The sequence below is a fragment of the Ictalurus furcatus genome, chromosome 2 (assembly GCF_023375685.1).
Source record: "Ictalurus furcatus strain D&B chromosome 2, Billie_1.0, whole genome shotgun sequence".
Lineage (NCBI taxonomy): Eukaryota > Metazoa > Chordata > Actinopteri > Siluriformes > Ictaluridae > Ictalurus > Ictalurus furcatus.
The window spans coordinates 21053696-21074144 of record NC_071256.1 but is presented as its reverse complement, the minus strand read 5'-3'; the positions used below and the strand labels follow the sequence as shown (position 1 = coordinate 21074144).

The 20449-nt window shown below is 38.6% G+C and overlaps 1 protein-coding gene across 2 annotated transcripts; it reads left to right on the top strand.

The window, feature by feature from the left end:
• The first annotated feature begins 1758 nt into the window (after positions 1 to 1758).
• On the top strand, positions 1759 to 18131 carry tfap4 (transcription factor AP-4 (activating enhancer binding protein 4)). Of its 2 annotated transcripts, XM_053652878.1 has the most exons (8): positions 1759 to 2103; positions 5698 to 5863; positions 9922 to 10020; positions 13494 to 13664; positions 15414 to 15473; positions 15943 to 16092; positions 16767 to 16934; positions 17901 to 18131. In XM_053652878.1, the coding sequence occupies exons 1-8, from the start codon at positions 2015 to 2017 to the stop codon at positions 18048 to 18050; spliced, it is 1053 nt and encodes a 350-aa protein (XP_053508853.1). In that variant the 5' UTR covers positions 1759 to 2014; the 3' UTR covers positions 18051 to 18131. The 2 variants fall into 2 exon arrangements, with proteins under 2 accessions (XP_053508853.1, XP_053508862.1); XM_053652887.1 differs by lacking the exon at positions 15414 to 15473 and having other exon boundaries at positions 1762 to 2103.
• Positions 18132 to 20449: the final 2318 nt, after the last annotated feature.

Genomic DNA, 20449 nt, shown 5'->3' with positions numbered 1-20449 from the left:
AACTTTCCACTTGTGACTGGATTTCATACATGATTTTCGCTGGAGGTTTCCTCCGGGTACTCCGGTTTCCTCCCCCAGTCCAAAGACATGCATGGTAGGTGTCCGTAGAGTATGAATGAGTGTGTGTGTATGTGTGTGTGTATGTGTGTGTGTGTGTGTCCTGCGATGGATTGACACCCTGTCCAGGGTGTACCCCGCCTTGTGCCCAATGCTCCCTGGGATAGGCTCCAGGTTCCCTGTGACCCTGAAAAGGATTAAGCAATATAGAAGATGGATGGATGATCATAGCGCCACCAACTGGCAGCAGGAAGTGTGTGACTTACAGCATACTTTGCACTAATCCTTTTATCGTTACCCAAATCGCTTCCAACTTGGTCAGAATAAAGTTGAGACAATTATGAAAGAATTCTCGATATCTTAAATGGTGTTGCCATAAATTTTTAAGAATTTTCTTTGTATATTGAGGTGTTTTGAGACTCTTAGTATGGTTAAAATTTCATAAAATTCAGCACACACGTCAGAGCTGTCTGCTGTTAGGTGTCGGCAAAAAGCTAAGATTTCTTAGCATATATTTAAAGCTATATTTATTATTAAAATTCATCAACTTAGGTTTTAAGGTATCTGAAATGTAATGTTATTAATTAAATACCCTAATAAGTGTTTTTGTCCTACTGTCCTGTCCTGTCTATATCTATGATTGGTATATCACTGAAAAGTGTATTTTGAAATACACAGTACTCAATTTGACTTTAGGATAGTAGACATAACGTGTGTAAAGAAATAAATGTTTCATTGTTTCCATTTACCTTACCATAGCATTCTAGCTCATTCCATCATCATCAGTTAGCAATTTGTGCGTTTCTCTCATCCAGAACGGATGTTGGCCAACGAACCTAATGTAATTAAAAGTGAAAATAAAAACTAACAAGGCCTTGTGCACGCTTTAAGTCAGCAAATGATGTCACTCCCCGTGCATTTTCATCACTTCTCAGATAGCATTTTACCAAAATGCTGGACATTGTGTTGACTAATAAACAATTTATTTCAAAAATGATCAAACATGATTAGCTCCAGCGGCCACATGAACACACTTCCGGGTTCTCCTCACCCGCTCCCATTTTGTCCCTTCAGCGCGTGTGCCGTTTACTAAAGTTGCCTCTACAAGTCGGGAGTGGCAGGGGACTCGGGAGCTGCTATGATCCTCCTCTTCCTTTTCTTTCATACAAGCAAAATGGTGTACAAATTCAACACGAGCGCGCGCGCGCGTGTGTATGTGTGTAAGCGCCTCCCTCCCTCGCGCTTGTTACTGTTTTTGTTCAGTCCTGCCAAGTCGTCAGCTGAGCCCGCGTTCACCTCACTACTGTACAGGGTTGTAAGCGCACTCCTGACAATGAAATGTGTCCACTTGAAGCGGGTTCTTGTCAGATTTTATTTTGCAATACGATACTCGACAAACATGTTTTCGCACTGAACACACAGCTCAAATCCATGACATAACGACAAATTCTCTGAATTGTATGGTAAAAAAAAATATAACGTTGTCGATTGAAATGCGAGGCTGCGTGTGTAGTTTAATTAATAATGATTTGTGTACAGTGGCTATTTTACCCCGCAGAACAACACGGCGTTTTTGTAGTGCTGCGTGATTCCTACCAGCTGTTTCCCGCCTTGAAAGACATCCGATCAGCTGCAAATAGACACACGCACACACACACACGTACATGCAGAAGGAGGGAGGGAGACAGGGGGAGGGAGATTGAGAAAGAGAAAGAGCGCCACACACTACGAGGGAACCCCATCAGCTGGAAGTAGAGTATCATTACAACTCTTCACGCTCAGCAGACGTTGCGTTCGTATGCAAACAACTGCAAAAATATTCAGCCGCACAGTCTGAATTGGTTTTTTTTTTTAATTAAATGCGCGATTGCTCGCGAATACACCGCAGAAAAGAGCGTCTGTTCGCAATAAGCGAAGTGTTCGGAAGAATCGCGGACTCAAAGCTGGAGAGGAAAGCATGGAGTATTTCATGGTACCAGCTCAGAAGGTGCCCTCCTTGCAACATTTTAGGAAAACGGAAAAAGAAGTCATAGGGGGTTTGTGTAGGTATGTATGCACACCTTTTCTCCGTTGAAAGTCCGTGATTATCAGCAGGCATGATTTCTGCTTTTATCGCGCGCCAGGCAGCAGAAGTAATGAGGCAACATGCTTCATCTGATCGGTATGTTATTGTGTGCACGGACCAGTCTCCTGGAGTAAGACGGGAAATACCTCAAATAAGACAGCATTTATAATGTTGATGTGGTATTGGGATATTCGTTTCAAACTTGTACGCTATCACCCTAACGTTACTTCGCAGATAATTTGGCTAAATCCACACATTTTGTGTCTAACAAACATAAACCACGTGGTTCCGTGCACACCACGCCGCTGCTCTGCTGCAAGGCGATTCCAAATCAATGGACGTAATTTCAGCGCCTTTGGACGTTTCGCGTTGTTTTGTGCATTGTTAGGTTTTCAGATGGTGGTCTGGTGTGTAATTGGTGTTGTATTTTTGAAAGTTGAGGCCGAGTAGAGCGCTACAGCACGCGGTGTTTGATGGGTTGCGAGAGCGGGCTAAAGTTATTGTGGGCAGTGCGGCCATGCTTGTGGCTTGTGCTACAGCGAGGATTTGTCGTCGTCTAACTCTCAGCTCGTCAGACGTAAAAACCGAATAAACCCCGCGTACACTGTAACTGTAATCCCATCAACTGGAACGTGTTTTGCGCCTCTAACAGCGTCAACGATTTGGCGGGAGAGTGCGCTTTCGGTGTTTGGACTGCGCCTTTATTCCCGTAGCCCTGCCATGCTGCCGCATGGACAAGCGGAGAGGAAGCTGTGTAGAGAAGCATTGTTGTAATGGCGGAGGGCTGGGATTTGTGCTTTTCACCTTGATTTTATGAGGGTTAAATACTTATCCTCAGCCGATTCTATACTCCGTTCTTCTAGATCGTGAAAGCAATCAAGCTAATGAGTAGCACATTCATAAATTAATAAGGGCTTCTTTTATAAGGGGGTGTGTATGTTGAGCAAGGCCCGTCAATGCGTCTGTAGCCTGATCTCAAGGGGGAGGCGGGGCGAGCTCAGGACGTGGCGACAAGCTTTCTGGGAAATGTAGTGCCTCGCTTCTAATTAAGCTCCAAAGCACTAGATTTGAAGCCGCAGTTGTTTATTCGTGTTTGGAATAGTTGGAAAACGTGCCAGAAGAGAAAATGATATATTTCTTAACTTATGCCAAAGTAACATTTCTATAGGAATCGTCATTGTGTTGATCCATGTCAAGTATTTTAATGGTCTGGTAAAGTTTTTTTTTTTTTTTTTTTTTTTTTTTTTTTAAATATTATTTCCTTAAAAAGGAGAAGTCACACTTCACGTAAATTGTAAGAGCAAGTAGCTGGAACTCCACTGGAACCATACTGTTCTGTGGTCAAATTGTGTTTTGTGAAAACAAATGTTTTGGTTTTGTTTTGATTAAAGTGTAATGCTTCTAATTTGCATTCCCCCGAGACATGGTCATTGCTGCAATGCCCTATATGGACTAAAATGTCCTTTGACCAATGCCCACCAAAATGTTTACTTCTTGTAAACAAGTCTATAGTGCACTTTAAATAAAATAAACTAATGGGCTCGTATGTTAAAGAGATTTAGAAAGGAATTGTTTCTTTAGTACACTGAATTTGTTTTTAGTTTGTATAGTTTTACTTGTGTATTATTTGTGTTTGCTTATGGCTGTGCAATTAATAGTCAGTTTGCAAGTATTGGCTTCCTTAATGGATTGACCATGAGTTAATTATGGACTTAAGTCTTGATTTAAGATTTAAGTCTGGTGCATGTAATAATCATTCAAGTTTAATCATAACTTTATCCTGGTCCCACTTGCAATGAATCCAAAGTCTATCCCAGGAACCCTGAATGTGAGGCAGGAATACACACTGAATGCAACATCAGTCTATTATAGGGTACCGTGCACAGACATATTCACACTTGGGGCAATTTATCCAATCTAGCCAATCCAGCTGCCGGCATGTATTTGAGAGGTGGGAGGAAACTGGAGAAACCCATGTGTACACTTGAAGAACATGCAAAACTCCACATAGACAGTAACCTGAGCTCAGGATTGAGGGGAAAATGATAATTCCTATGGGTCAACTGTCGGACCTATCACAATGCATGCAGGATGCTTTCTGGCTTCTGTTTCAAAAACACAGTGCAACTCCAGACAAAGGCAATTTCATTTGGCTACATGTAGAAAACAAACACACACTTAAAGTAAGAAACAATTTTATTGTGATGCAAACAATTATATGTTTAAACCAATAAAGGCATATATTGAACAATGAAAATATATTTTTTTCCTTTTTGAAATTGTTACATGCATTAGTAGTATTTTGTTCATAACTTGGCAGAATAATTGTGATAAATCATTAAGGGTGGCATGGTGAGGACCCTTTCCACCTCTCAGCTCCTCGCTCAATCCTGAGCTCAGGTTACTGTCTGGGCAGTGTTCCTGTGCACATTCTCCATTTACCCCCCCCCCCATGTTTGTGTGGTTTTCCTCCTGGTTTCCCTCACTTCCCAAAACATGCCAGTAGGTGGATTGTCTTAAGTTATGTGTTAAAACACACAGTTGTGTTCCTGCCGCACACCCAGTTTTTGTGCTGATTATCATTTATTATTGTAATAGTCAAATTAGCCATTGGTGTGCAGCCCTACAGTTAGTAATGATTGATTTAATTGTTCATGGAATCATCAAAGTCTTGATTTTAGTGGGTTCAGGACCTAGCCAAAACCCACCATGACAGTCTGTCCATTTGCACATTTTGTGGCCTCATGCCATCACTTGGCCTCTTGGCTGTATGATGTGTACATGGATTTGGTTATGACAAATTAAAAGGGTTTCATGAAGCTCTTGTCTGATTGACTAAAGGCAGCAGCACAACCATCATACACTGCACAAATGCAGCAGAACTCTCCATTGAAATAAATAGGATGTGTTATGGCTAAGTCTCAAATGGTCATGTACAGTGAGACATGAAGAGTGTAGCCAATGGTGATATGCTGGGTCAGGGCTTTATCCTTGATAAACTGTTATCATTTGAACTGTTGGTGGATTTTGTGCTGCTTGGGATCTAAGGAAGTATAGACAAAGTCTCTCTTGTATCAGTGTTGGTATATGTTTTGAAAAGATGCAAAGGAAGTATGGAAGTTCAATTAAAGATAAAAATATCCTTGTGAGAAATGTGATAACTGGACTATCACCTCATCTGTCTCTAATGTTTTCCATTGAGCAGTTATACTCTTTACCCATGATGATGAGTGGACCATAAGAAGTCCATTTTAGCAGGAATATTACCATTGCCAAATTCTCTAGGTGATTTCAGTGTGTTTGTGTGAGCATGGGTTTAAGATGTGCAATTAATAAACAGACCACAGGTGGCAAGACATTAGGAAAACTTTTTGTTTACGTAGACTTTTTATAAATCAGTCACAGAAACTTTTAGGAAATTCTTTTGTCAACATTTAAGATTATTATACACACACATTTATAGATGTTTTTTAGTGTTAAAATCTAACATTTTTAGATTTATCCCTCACCCAACAAAATGTCATTCTCCCATGATTTTGTAATTGTCACTGGATGAACTATGTCTTTCCCTCCAGTTTAGCAAACATCCCCCTTACACCAGAAACGGCACGGGACCAAGAACGACGCATTCGCAGGGAGATTGCTAACAGCAATGAGCGCAGGCGCATGCAGAGCATCAACGCTGGCTTCCAGTCCCTCAAAACACTCATACCACATAGTGATGGAGAGAAGTTGAGCAAAGTGAGTCACTTATCTTTAATAAATATTCTGTAACAAAACAATATGCACAATAAAAGTGAGTAAATTCAAATGTTGTAATCATGTAGTTTGATGTACAGAATGTTAATGTGCTTGATATTAGAGGCTGTAGCATGAATTTGGATAATTATAAGATTTTACTGTATAGGTTTCTCGAGATCCAATGAATTAAGACATAAACTATCCACAATGTTTTGGATTGTATATGGCAAATTTACTAACAGCTACAATGTTTATTTGATTCATATACGAAAGGTCACACATTAACAGGTTATAGTTGTATTTAATTTTGTGGAATGTCTGAGAGATAAGTTAGTTCCTGTATTCACTTATGTTATAGCCATGATAAAGTTATTCCCTCAGGAGCCTTGCTCTTTTTTCTTTTGATCAGCTGATTGGATTGCATAAAATCTTCTGTCCTGAAGACTTTGCTAATAAACTTTACAAAGCACCATGATTGTTACAAAGTGGATACAACCATGATTCCTTCCATAAATCTTTACTAAATGTCTCATAACCAAAAAAAAGTAACATGAATGCTTGTTTTACTTTGTTAAACACATCTTAAAAATCAGTTTATTTTTAGTCTTGGATTATGTGGGGCATCCACCATACAAGTCTGTGTATGAGCTGTTACTATAGAAACAATAAAATATTAGAAAACGCATTCTAATATTTAAATAAATAAATAAAATGAATTCAGAATGCGTGTATGTATACAATCCCCATCAAAACTATTGGAACAGCAATGCCAATTCTTTTGTTTTTACTATACAGTGAAGACATTTGGACTTGAGCTCAAAAACTGAATATTGGACAATATCAGTATTTCAGCTTTCATTTTCTGATTAGGCTTGCTGCAATAGTTGGTGTTACACGGTGTTCGGCCACACACCGATTACATCACTTGCCCACCATGGCACTGCCCCCGTTGTCGTTTTGCTTTTTTATAGTAATAAAAATCATTTAATTCAGTTAGAGAACAGATGCTACAACTAAAAACTGAGTCGCAGCACAGATAAGCAGGAGTCAGATTTCATTTATCATGTTATGAGAGCCATCTTATTCGTTTTGTTAATAAAAGTTCTATGTTTAATATAAGCGAATTTATATTGGTTTCTTATTTATTTGGTTCCACAGTGTTTTGCAGACTTTCACTTTATGTAAACTTATTTTATATTACAGCATGGTGTATGCTATGATTATATTTTGTTAATAAAGCAGTCTTATTCATTTTGTTAATAGTTCTGATTAATATAAGCGAGTTTGTCATTGTACTGTTTTTGTTGTGCTTGTCATTAAGAATAATAATGAACCCACCATTCAAGCAATTGCCACCTCCGAATTGCTGGTAATTTCAAAGTGAAACGTGCATGGCCGCACAGGCACTCAAAGGTGACTTAAAAATGAGGGGGAAAAGAGAGAAAAGCACCAATGACAACAATTGTTGTTTGTGCTCAAATGGGTTAAGGTCTGGCGATTGACTTGGCCAGTCTAAATACTTAAACTTTTATCACCTGAAGAAGTCCCTTTGTTTTGTGGGCAGTGTATTATGGGTCATTGTCTTGCTGCATGATTATTCCTCCCAAATAGATTGGATGCATTTCTCTGTAAATTGGCAGACCGGTTGTGTCATTACACTTCTGAGTTAATTTTGCTTCTACAGTCATGAGTTAAATCATCCATAGAGATTAGTGAGCCCATTCCAGAAGCAGCCAGCAAGCCCAACACATGATTGTACTTCCACCATGTTTGACTGACCAGTGAGCTTGTTTGTTTTGGATCATGAGCAGATCCTTTCTTTTTCCACACTTTGGCCTTTCCATCACTTTGGTAGAGGTTAATCTTGGTTGAAGAAATTTTGGGGCTCATCTCTGTATTTCCAATCTGGCCTTCTGATTGTTACTCCTGATGAGTGGTTTGCATCTGGTGGTATGGCCTGTAAGTCTTCAAGTGGCGATTGTGATACCTTCACCCCTGCCCTGTGGACTTTGTTGATGTCACCTTGTGTTTTGTTTTGTTTTTTTTTGTTTGTTTGTTTGTTTTTTTTTTATAAATGGCTCTGTGTCATCAATTGCTGTTTTTGTTGTCTGGCGTGTTAGATGTGTGTTAGTGGTGTATTTATTTTCAGGGCATTCCAAATTTTTCTATTGGCTATGCTTGTGCAATGGCTCCGATTTGATTTTTCCCTCTTTTTTTCAGTTTGAAAATTGCTTGCTTTTCTCCCACAGGTGGTCCTACACAATAGGCAGGTGGTTGTGTGTGTGTGTACGTGTGTGTAATGTTATGCCTGAAAGTTTGTGAACTTTTAGAATTTTCTGTATTTCTGCATTGCTCTAAATATGACCTAAAACATCAGCAGATTTTCACAAGTCCTAAAAGTAGACAAAAATATTCCAATATTACATATCTGTGTGTGGCAAAAGTATGTGAACCTTTGCTTTCAGTATCTGGTGTGACCCCCTTGTGCATCAATAACTGCATCTAAACATTTCTGTTAACTGTTGATCTCAGCTTTGGGATGTTGCTGGGTTTGCTCACATGAACTGCTTGCTTCAGGTCCTTCCACAACATTTATATTGGATTAAGGTCAGGACTAGGATTTGGTCATTCCAAAACATTCAGTTTGTTCTTCTTTTTAACCATTTTTTGGTAAAATGACTAGTGCGCTTAGGGTCATTGTCTTGCTGCATGACCCACTTTCTCTTGAGATTCAGTTCACAGACAGATGTCCTGACATTTTCTTTTAGAATTTGCTGATATAATCCCAAATTCCATATTCAATCAATGATTGCAAGTTGTCCTGGCAAATACAGCAAAACAGGCTCAAACCACAATACTACCACCACCATGTTTCACAGATGGGATAAGGTTCTTATGCTGGAATGCAGTGTTTTCCTTTCTCCAAACATAATGGTTCTCATTTAAACCAAAATGTTCTATTTTGGTCTCATCTGTCCACAAAACATTTTCCCAATAACCTTTTGGCACACAGGCAGCAATGTTCTTTTTGGAGATCAGTGGCTTTGCCCTTGCAACCCTGCCATACACACCACTGTTGTTCACTGTTGAACTGATGGTGGACTCATGAACATTAACATTAGTCAATGTGAGAGAAGCCTTTAGTTTCTTGGATGCTACCCTGGGTTCCTTTGTGACCTTGTGGACTATTACACTTCTTGCAATTAGAGTGATCTTTGTTGGTCGACCACTCCTGGGGAAGGTAACAATGGTCTTGAATTTCCTCGATTTGTACAAAGTCTGTCTGACAGTGGATTGGTAGAGTCCAAACTCTTTTAGAGATTTAAAGGTTTTGTAACATTTTCCAGTCTGATGAGTATCAACAACTCTTTTTCTGAGATCCTCAGAAATCTCCTTTGTTTGTTCCACAAGCATGTTCGGAAGTTCAGACTTTGATAGATCCCTGTTCTTTTAAATAAAACTGGGTGCTCACTCACCTGATTGATTGGAAACACCTGACTCTAATTTCACCTTCAAATTAAATATTAATACTAGAGGTTCATGTATTTTTGCAACTTAGATATGTAATATTGGTTAATTTTCCTCAATAAATAAATGACCGTGTGTGTATGTGTGTGTATATATATATATATATATATATATATATATATATATATATATATATATATATATATATATATATATATATATATATATATATATAATATATATATATAAATATAAATATAAATAATTTCATTTGTTTAATTGGGTTCTTCTTGTATACTTTTAGATAAAAAATAAATGAGAATTTGGCATATAACAAACACTTCATTTATGTTGGGAATTGTGTTAAGATTGTTACAATTCTACTATAAAACACAAGCTGTGTTCCTTCTGTGCTAGTTGAAAGAATAGTTTTATTTATTTATTAACAGAAACCACTTTTTATTTTGTCACTATCCATATAAGAGAGCATTTACGTTTCAGTGTTCTTAGCATTTGTCAGCACAGATAATGCTGCCAATTATGCCAGTGTTGGAGGTGTTATTTGATCCTTCCTTTTCCCTGCCTCCCAGGCTGCCATCTTACAGCAGACTGCCGAATACATCTTCTCTTTGGAGCAGGAAAAGACACGGCTACTGCAGCAAAACACGCAGCTTAAGCGCTTCATCCAGGTGAGCCTTGGCAAGCTATTTTTAACTTCTAATTCTTACATATCAGAAATCATTAGTGAGCAGTGTCTGTGGACTGTATTTATTAGAAACATAACGAGTGTCAATGTGAAAAAGTCATGCACATGCAAAGAAATGCTGTAAAGTATAGATGACTTCAAAAATGCTGAAATCAAATCTTTCTACTTAAAAGAAAAATAATCCAATCTGCAGTAAAGAGTAATAAACTAAACAAAGTCAATATTTGGTGTGATGACCCTTTTGCTTTTTTTTTTTTTTTCCCTTTAATAGTAGTCCCAGGAACAGTTTTTGCAGTTTTATAAGGAAATTAGCTGGCAAGTTTTTTTTTTTCTGAGCATCTTGGAGAATCATGCAAAACTCAGGAGCCTTCATTATGGTTTTTTTTTTGTTTGTTTGTTTGTTTTTTGTTCTTTTTTTTTTTTGGTGGGGGTCTGCAAAGTGGTGTCTTATGTAATATGTTGCTTTCTTTACTGACATGAATTTTTTCTGTGACATATTTGTAGGAAACATTATGTTTGTAAATCTGATGGCTTTTGTACTGACTCAACAATACAGAATTCATAAAAATAAAAATAACAGTTGCACAGTACTGTACTGTGTTTTTGCACAAATAACAGCTGCTAAATAAAAAATAAATCTCCTTTCATAACATAACATTGTAGCCAAATTACTTTTGCCTTTTGGAAAAAAATGTGCATGCCAGTGGAACACTGTTTGACACTAAGAAACTTCATGATTTAATGTGATTGTGAGAAAGGGATATTCGCTGTGAAGTGTAGAAATTATAACTTCCACAGGGTCCTTATGGAGCATGTAGTAATGCTTTATCTGAATCATGTTTTAGTACCCAAAATTAATATAGATGCTATACTCTCACTAGAACTTCATTAGGAACACTATATTAATACTGCTTAGGGTCTCCCCTTGCTCTCAAAACAGCCTCAGTTCTTCATGGCATGGATTTCACAAGATGTTGGAAACGTTCCTTTGAGTTTCTGGTCAATGTTGACATGATTGCATCATGCAATTCCTGCAGATTTTTCAGCTGCACTTCCCGTTCTACCACATCCCAAAGGTGTTCTACTTGATTCAGATCCAGTGACTGGGAAGGCCACTGAAGTCATTATCATGTTTATGAAACCATTTTCAGATGAGTTTTGCTTTGTGACATGGTGCATTATTATGCTGGCTGTAGCCATTAGAAGATTGGTGAATGTGGCCAAGAAGAGATGCACATGGTCAGCAATACTTGAATAGGCGGTGGCATTCAAGCAATAATAGATTGGTATTAACGGGGCCAAACTGTGCCAAGAAAACCTTTCCCACACCGTTACGTTCTACCAGTCTGGACTGTTGACACAAGGCAGGTTGGGTCCATGGATTCATGCTGTTGGCACCAAATTCTGATCCTGCCTTTTGTGTGCCTCAGCAGAAATCAAGATTCATTAGATCAGGCTATGTTTTTTCCAGCCTTCAACTGTCCGGTTTTGGTTAACCTGTGTCCAATGCAAGGTTATTATCGTTAATGAAAACTATGATAAGCTATCAGTGATGAAACATTTTTGTTAACTGAAATAAAAATGAGTTTCCAAATCAATAAAAACCAAACTGCAACTATAACGTCCCCTTGTAATACGAATGAAAATTAAAATAGAATTTCGGAGGAAAAAATAGTTTTCATATCTTAAATGTTGGGTGAGCTGAATATTGAACAGAGTGGATCCATCAATCATAAGTGCAACAGCGATTTAGAGCTCTCGGGGTGTAGTTTCCAGGGGGATGGGAGGGAGGTAACCTCCTCAATAAGCAAAACTAGCAATTACATACCCCCATTATTTATACCATGATCAACTGAAATACATGTAGAAGTAATTTATTTAGTAGCATTATTTGTGTTCCGAATTGATTATTTTGTCATAATAAATCAGATAAAAATAGTAAAAGTCCCCTCTGTTGCACAAGTTGGTATCACCCAACTATTGCCTCGCAACACAATGCTTGATTACTGCCGTTTGACTTGGAGAGCGCAGATAGTTTTGAAGATGAAGAGAAGCGCTGCCCAGCAGACTGTTTTGCATTGCTGGTCAGAGAGGAACAGTAAAAACAATAAAACCTGCAGAAGGAGGTAGGGTAATATGGTTTAATCTAGCTAATGACACTCCTTACAGTATATAGTGTAGCTAGCTAGCTCATTCATTGCAATTTAGCTATAACTAGTTATAAGTTAACGAAAAACTGCCTTATGTTAGCTAAATTTTATTTTAATAGTTCCCATTATCAACAAGGTTGTTCACATTGGATGTTGCGTTCACACTGCACTAAAGTGGCATGTTAAAATCTCACAATAAACGGTGCATATAAGTTTTAATCAGCTACAGTGTGCATTCATATGGACTGTTATTATGCCCTGTGTAATCATAAATGCTGGTGGATGATCGATAGATGGAATAGACTGATAGCTGGAGGAATGGATGAATGGGTAGATGCATAAGCAGAGGGAAATTATGTAACGACACTGCAGAGACGTGTTTGGTTTTTTTTTTTGTTGTTTTTTAAATTTAATTAATTAATTAATTGATTTTTACATTTTATAATAGTTCTTGCTGAACCCAATTGGGGTGTTTTTGAGTATGATTACCATGATATTAAAAACTAAAACAATACTAAAACTAAATACAACCTAAAAGTAATGATTTCTGAAAGATGATGATATCAAAGGTATTCATGCACCATTAAAACTAATTGAAACGAAACTGAAATTGAAAACCAAAATACAAAATGAAATAACTAGCAATGTTTTTATGAATGTAATAACACTGGTACACTGCAGCCTCAGCTTTCTGTTCTTGGCTGACAGAAGTGGAATCCTACATAGTCTTATGGTGGGGTTTTTTTATTTTTTATTTTTTTTTTTTTTTAGCCCATCCACCTTAAAGTTATACATGTTGTGCATTCTGAGATTCTTTTCTCCTCACCACAATTGTATAGAGTAGTTATTTGAGCTACTGTAACATCTGTCGGCTTGAACCATTCTGGCTATTCCCTGTTGACCTCTCAACAAGGCGTTTCCGTTCACACAACTCCATAGGATGTTTTCTCTTTATTGTACCATTCTGAGTAAACTTTAGAGACTATTGTGCATGAAAATCCCAGGAGAACAGTAGTGTTAGAAATGCCCAAACCTAGTATTCCCTCCCCATTGTTATGATTGATGTGAGCATTACCTGAAGCTGCTGGTCCATATCTACATTATTTTGTGTTGCAGTGCTATCACATGATTGCCTGATTAGATAATTGTACAGGTGTTCCTAATAAAATGCTCAGTGAGTATAGCAACCCTAACACAAAGTTAATGTTCCAGAGACAGAACCAAGAAACGACAGTAGCTAAGAGAGTTTGAACAGTGTTGACTGTCTTTAACTGCTTTTCATTCCCACCCCATTCCACATGCACAGGAGTTCAGTGGCTCTTCCCCAAAAAGAAGGCGTGCAGAGGAGAAGGATGAAGGAATAGGCTCTCCAGATATTCTGGAAGAGGAGAAGGTGGAGGACTTGCGGCGAGAAATGATTGAACTCCGGCAACAGCTGGAGAAAGAACGCTCCGTGCGCATGATGCTGGAGGAACAGGTGAGGGTCATCTTGGCATGCGTGACACTTTCAGGCTGCCTCAGTAAAATATCAGTAATTTCTGCACAAGATAAGACTGACAAAATGATCAGTTTATAATAATTAAACTTTAATGGTGTTTTTGGCAATACATAAAGTCTTTAGAAAAATGCTATGCTTTTCCACCAGGCAAAACAGTACAGTCTGGTAAAGTTAACAATCAGAATCTAGAGCTAGTTATAAGCAGAGTATCAGTGGCTGTTTCTTAGAGCATAATTATACCAGTGAAGGTGTGTATAACAGTGCCTATTAATAAAGTTGATATACTTGAACAAAACAACAAGGGAAAATTGCTTTTTCAATCATTTATTCAACAGAAATATCAATAAATGTGATATTCTTCTGTGGGGGAAAAGTATACCCCTGGCACAGACACTAATATCCCCCCCCCCCAAATTGTCCACCAGGCTCTGACAGCAGCTTACTGGAATTTTTGACCACCCTCCCGTACAATATTCTTTCAGTTGCAAGATGTTTGAGGGTTTTTTTTTGCATTTTGTTTCAAATCCCCCCACAACATTTTAATGTGGTTCAAATCTGGGCTTTGACTAGGCCATTCCATAACTCTCCATTTCTTCTTTTTGACCCATTCTTTGGTGGATTTGTTAGTGTGCATCGGATCATTATCCTGTTGAACCGTCAACTTTCAGTTCAACTTCAACTTTTGGACAGATGGCCTCATATTATCTTCAAGCACTCTTTGATATGATGCAGAATTTATAGTTGAATCTGTGAATTCAAGCTGTCCAGTCCCTGAGGCAGTGAAGCAACCCCAAACCATATCATTTCCTCCACTGTGCTTCACAATTGGTATGAGGTGCTTCCCATGAAAAGCTGCCTTTGGTCCGTGCTAAACATGTCTCCTGTTACTGTTTAGTTAGTTTGTTGAGTTATAAAGCACATTTAAAACAACAAATGTTGAAACCAAAGTGCTCTACAAGAAATATAAAACAGAATTAAAACATTAAGGGTAAACAAAAACCAAAAAGGACCAATGAAAAATGTACACCCATAATTAAAACAAAGAATACAAATAGGACTTCAAAGAGGATTTAAACACTGAAACGAAAAGGGAATATCTAATGTGGAGAGGAAGACTATTCCAAAGACTAGGAGCAGCCACTGAGAAAGCCCAATCACCTTTAGCCTTAAAACGTGAACAAGGAACTGAGAGTAGTAATTGACTGGATACTGTGGCCAAACAATTCTATCTTCTTTTCGTCTGTCCAGAGCACATTATTCCAAAAGGCCTGATCTTTGCTTATATGCACTTTGGCAACCTGTAGTCTTGCTCTAATGTTCTTTTTAGACAGCAAAGATTTTTTTTCCTGGCACGCCTCCCATGCAGGTCAAAGTTATGCAATCTCTTTCTGATTGTAGACGCGTGCCCTTTGACACCAACAGTAGCAAGACTTACTAGCAGAACCTGTAGTGAAATTTTGTGGTTCTTGTCGACTTATTTTCGCATCAGATCTGCAGGTCTGTTCTTGGACTGAATTTGCTGAGACTGCCAGTCCTGGACAAATTGGCAGACATTTGAAATCTGTGCCACTTGCGGATGATTTTCCTTACAGTGGAATGATGAATTTCAAATAACTTTGGAGATCTTTTTAAATCCCTTGCCAGACTCGGGCGTCCACGACTTATTTTTTTTTTCTTTCTTTTTCTTCTTTTTTTCCTTTTTCTTTTTTCTTTTTTTCTTCCTTACAGAAGTCTTTAGATCTCGGCATGATGACACCACACACCTCAATGACCAAGGGAACACTAGATGTGAGAGTTTTAAATAAGACAAGTTCCACCTGCACTCCCTAAGCAGGTTCTAATCACTGGCACCCAATCTTGAACACCTGATTCTAATTTTATGGATTTTAAGGTGTGATTAAATGTAGGGGTGTGTTTACTTTTTCCATGTGACTGATTCTGTTTTAAAAAAAATAATTAAATTGTGAAAATTACTGCAGAAGGGCAATTTTGTCGTTTGGTAGTGTATCACCTTTATTAATATGCAAAGAGGATAAAATGTTTGCTTGTCCAAAAAAAAGCTAACAATTTCCATTGGGTGTACTTATATATTCACATGACTGTACTACAATGCTCTGTCTGGTGGAGAGCACCTTTAGCTGAACTGCACTGCTTAGTCTATTTTAGAATCATATTTTATACAGGCTCTAAATAATGTGTGGTTCTTGATTAAATTTCTGTGGTGGCCCTGTGTTTAAAGTGTGTGTTTGTGTAAAAGATTCGCTCTCTGGATGCCCACCTATACCCTGAGAAACTGAAGGTGATTGCCCAGCAGGTGCAGGAGCAGCATGTGCAGACGCAAACTCTGCTTCGCCTTCACCAGCAGGAACAGCTGGAGAGAGAGGGCACTCCTGCCCGCAGTACACAGGTCAGAAAAGTAAATGCATAGTCCCATCCACTTTTACATTACTCTTATACGCACGAATATGTAGAGTGTGGAACACCTTAATGTTTGATATGCAGTGTAAACCTAAAGTGCAAAACTTAACATCTCTGCTACTAATTTATTTAATACCCTGTAATGGTTTATGGCATATTTTAGACGTTATCCACCAGAGGGCATTAGACGCTCCTGGATCACAAGGTTTACTTCTGGTGTGCTATGAAATGGATAATTGCATGCATGCTTGCGTTTTCCTTGTTACAGCAGCCAAAGTAGTCCCAGTAAAAAGATGAACAGTATATAAACGGCAACAAAATAAGAATAGAAAAATCGAACATGCAGTTCAATTTTAGTACACCTGATTGAGAAAAAATTTATTTTGCACTATTCCTAGATACAGTGAGGGGGGGGGAAGTATTTGATCCCCTGCTGATTTTGTACGTTTGCCCACTGACAAAGAAATGATGGTAGATTGCAATGGTCTACCATTGTCTACCACCTCCTTCGCTTGCATGAGTTCTTTTTCCTTGCTCGTATGTAAATAATGTTAAAAGGTTCTCTTGCCATTGCATACCTTTTCTGTAATCTGTGACATGCTGTGTTTTTACTCTTCAGTAATCTTTCCATCTGTATGTGTTTTTTATTTCTTCACCCCCCAGGTATATTCTCCAGCCACACCGTCTGCTCCCACCCATCACACCACTGTTATTGTTCCTGCCCCTACGTTGCCACCTCCTCCACATCATGTCACAGTGGTAACTATGGGCCCTACCTCTGTAATCAACACAGCATCAACATCACGACAGAACTTGGACACCATAGTGCAGGTAAAGGGCCTTTAGCACAAGGGAAACTGATATTTTGATGGCGAGAGATTACAGCAAATTACAATAAGGCCAAGCAGTGTGGTGAACAAGAAATTTAAAATGCTTTGGCTGAATTTGTTTATTTTCATATTAGTGATTTGCTTTATTTCTATAGCATATTTTTACTCATGTCTTTACAATTTGGTCAAATGTAATTTCTTCTAGCTTTGCATCAATGTTTCATAAATACATGTTTATATGCACTGAACTAATCTATAAATAACCGTTGATTAAAAATGTCCGGGGACCCCATCTGCATCTCCGGGGAACCCTATGTCTTGTAGCGACCCCAAGGTTGATTACCTATGGTGAAATTGCATAAACAAGTTTGATTAGCATGAATAGCTAATAGCTATTAGTTACTTAGTCATATGGGAGCTCCACAACATGGATAACTGTAAAGGTTTTATAGTAATTTAAATGTGTTGTCACAGAAAATTTACATGCAGCACAACAGATTAATATTTGTTGCTTTTAACTGATATGTGTAGATTCCCAAAGGAACCATAGTAGTAACTTTAGCATTATCAGTGTAGGAACCTGTCTAATATGTTGCAATTGGCAGAAAAAAACGTTTTCCTATTTCAATCACTGATGCATAGTAGTGATCATAACTGTTGCATCAGTCATATTTCTAAACATAATCTTATTTTAAAATGCTGTGTTCACATATGTTAAAGGTCTTCCTTTAAGTAAACTGCGCTGCTTTAAATATTATTATGGCAGCAAAATGAAAACTTTTTTCAGATCAGGAACTGGCCAAAGCAGCACTTTTTCTTTGGTGGAATAGGGGTTAGGGAGCATTAATGGGCCGAAATCTATGAGCTGCTCTGTATGATAAGGGGTTGGGCAGTGCTGAGGTATGGGTGTAATATGTACAGCTCAATGTGTGTGATGACCATACCTGTTAAATTTTGTGGTCCACAGGCTATCCAGCACATCGAGGGCACACAGGAGAAGATGATTGTGCCTGAGGAAGAGCAGCGTCGGGCAGTCATCGTAACCCCGGGCCGTATCTTGAATGACACGGCAGACTCAGACACTGCCTCCGACAATGAAGGTTCTGAGGACTGTTAACTGCACCAGGCAAACAGAGGGGTCATATGGAGTGGCCTCCTACAGACTCTCTCACTCCCTCTCATTATCTTTCTCATTTAGGCATACAAACCCATAGGGTAGGAAATGGTTTAGTCAAACACAACAAATAGCAAACTTGCCATCTCATCCACATGCACATTTGGACTTGTATTCCCACTCTGATACAGTGCACTAGATTATTTTATCACTCTGGCCCATGATCCATCCATACTTCCAAAACAGACTTTCAGTTGCAAAAAAGCATTTTCTTTTCCATTCATACATTATGTTGAAATGAATCAGCCTCAAACCGCTGTCTGATGTGGATTTTCTTCTGCGTTCTCCCACTATCTACAGCTTTTTTTCTGGATTGGACAATTTCTTGGGCCTTACTGTCTCACCCATCCCATCATATTTTTCCTGTAAAAACTGGAGAAACTCATACCTGCCAACCTGTCTCACACCTTTTGACCGTCTACTGAATTTTTTGATTACTCCAAACCTCCATTCATTCTTCCTTCTGTCCTAGGGAGGCTTTATGGGCACCACTGTGAGCTTACCTAACTTCAGAAGTCAAATGAACTATTCCATTGGCTTTGAATTTTTAGAGGAAATGAAATGAGTACAGCTGTCATGGGAATCCATTTAAGGTGCCTCTAGTCCCAGCAATGCTCCACCACTTGGAGCACAAAGATCACCACTGCTTAGTGCATTTTGCAAAAAGGTCCTTTGGAGGGAGGGGGCAGAATGTGCACTTGGCATCATTCACACTCAGCTGGGCTGGGTACCCAGTACAATAAACTTATATAGGCAATGCACCCCTGATACTACATAAAATTCTCAGCTCTTATGTTGTTCCTAATGCTGGCTTAATGTTTTGTCCATTTTGTCTGTCAAAATTGAATAAGCTAACCAGTAGGTGCTCTGCAGAAAGATGTATTTTCCTTATGTGTGGTTTTGCTAGGAGCATACATGCTGTGCATTCATCAGCTGGCTGCCTGAGGGCCAGTCTCTCCTCAAGAAAGGCTGGCAGTAGCACTAGCACATTTCCCAAAGCCCATAGGCACTCTATGCAGCTCCCTCAACAGCGATCTGCTTGTGTAGTTCCTTTGGGGAATTAAAAGAAGCGCGTCTTGTCCTCAATGTTGTTTTAGTTGATTCTGTGACTTATGCTGTTGATAATAGCTGCACTGACATTTGCAAGGCTTTGTACATCCTACACACTTGCTCTATGCATTCATTGCTTACTGGAATGTTTCTTTTTTTTTTCCATTATTCTTTATTTTTCTGTGTACAGCAATGCCTGTGTACATGGCAGATAATCTTATGGAGCTTTAGCCCATCTAATTGGAGCTGTATGGTTGCATGGGCTCTCTGATACATCCCAATGTTTGGAGAAGGAGGAGAAAGGGAGTGCAGACTGCATGACATCCTACCTAGGTGTGTAGAGAGAGGGCAGTGGGTTGCTTTAAGATCTGTTTTAGAGAAACAGTCTGAAGTTGACTTGTAGCTCAGAATTATTCAAATGACCTGTTTTGCCCCATCATATTTCTCCTTTCTCATGGCACTATGGCATGAACGTGGGTGGTGACTTCAAACATTCCAGAATGTCCTAGAACCAGGTCCATGTTCAGTTTTCTCCTCTTCAAATGCGATTTTGATATTTCTGATGTAGGAACAGATGTGACACATCTGTATAAATTTGACTGAAACAAATTATGCCTGCCCCAATGTTACAGGGAACTACTTGCTGTTTGACATACTGCTTCAGGATTCATCAAATGCTTTCAGCATGTTGACTTTCTCTGGCCCTCTCAGTCAGGCTTCAGTGTTGACTGTTGAGAAGCAGGGCTTCTAAAAGAATGGGCCTGTCGGATAATAGATGGAGTTGAGATATATGAATATATATACACATATATTTTTTAATTTGAGTGATGGTCAGATTGGGTTATGAAGAGTTTTGTTTTCTTATTGTTTTTTTTTTCTTGCTGTATTTCTGTATGTATAAAAGCTCAGAGGTTCCTCAAAACTCAGCAATTTCTCTATCAAAGCCACAGGGTGTCTGTGTTTTTATTCTACTTTATACTTTCAGATGTCTGTAAAAATACTGTAAAAAAAAAAACAAAAAAACAAAAAAAACCAACAGTGTCAGAGGAATGTGTATGTGAGGGTTTAACCAATAGTGTATAAAATTATGGATCTAAAGCACTTAATTTTTTTAAGAGATGCCTCCTAAATTGAAGCTCTTGGTGCTGTGAGTCCAAACCATGCAGCTGTTGAACCCTTCTTGACTCTTGGTATGTCTCCGTCTCCGAAGTCTCTAGACTTTTCCCCTCTCATCTTTCCCTCCCTCTTCATCTGTCATCTCCTTCCTTTTTTTGTTGGACACTCTGTCCTAT

Excerpts from the sequence above, each read along its gene's own strand:
- tfap4 (XM_053652878.1), top strand. The coding sequence starts at position 2,015 with ATGGAGTATTTCATGGTACCAGCTCAGAAGGTGCCCTCCTTGCAACAT. Across the intron at positions 5,864-9,921 it reads ATGGAGAGAAGTTGAGCAAA|GCTGCCATCTTACAGCAGAC; the intron begins GTGAGTCACTTA and ends CCTGCCTCCCAG. Across the intron at positions 10,021-13,493 it reads AGCTTAAGCGCTTCATCCAG|GAGTTCAGTGGCTCTTCCCC; the intron begins GTGAGCCTTGGC and ends CCACATGCACAG.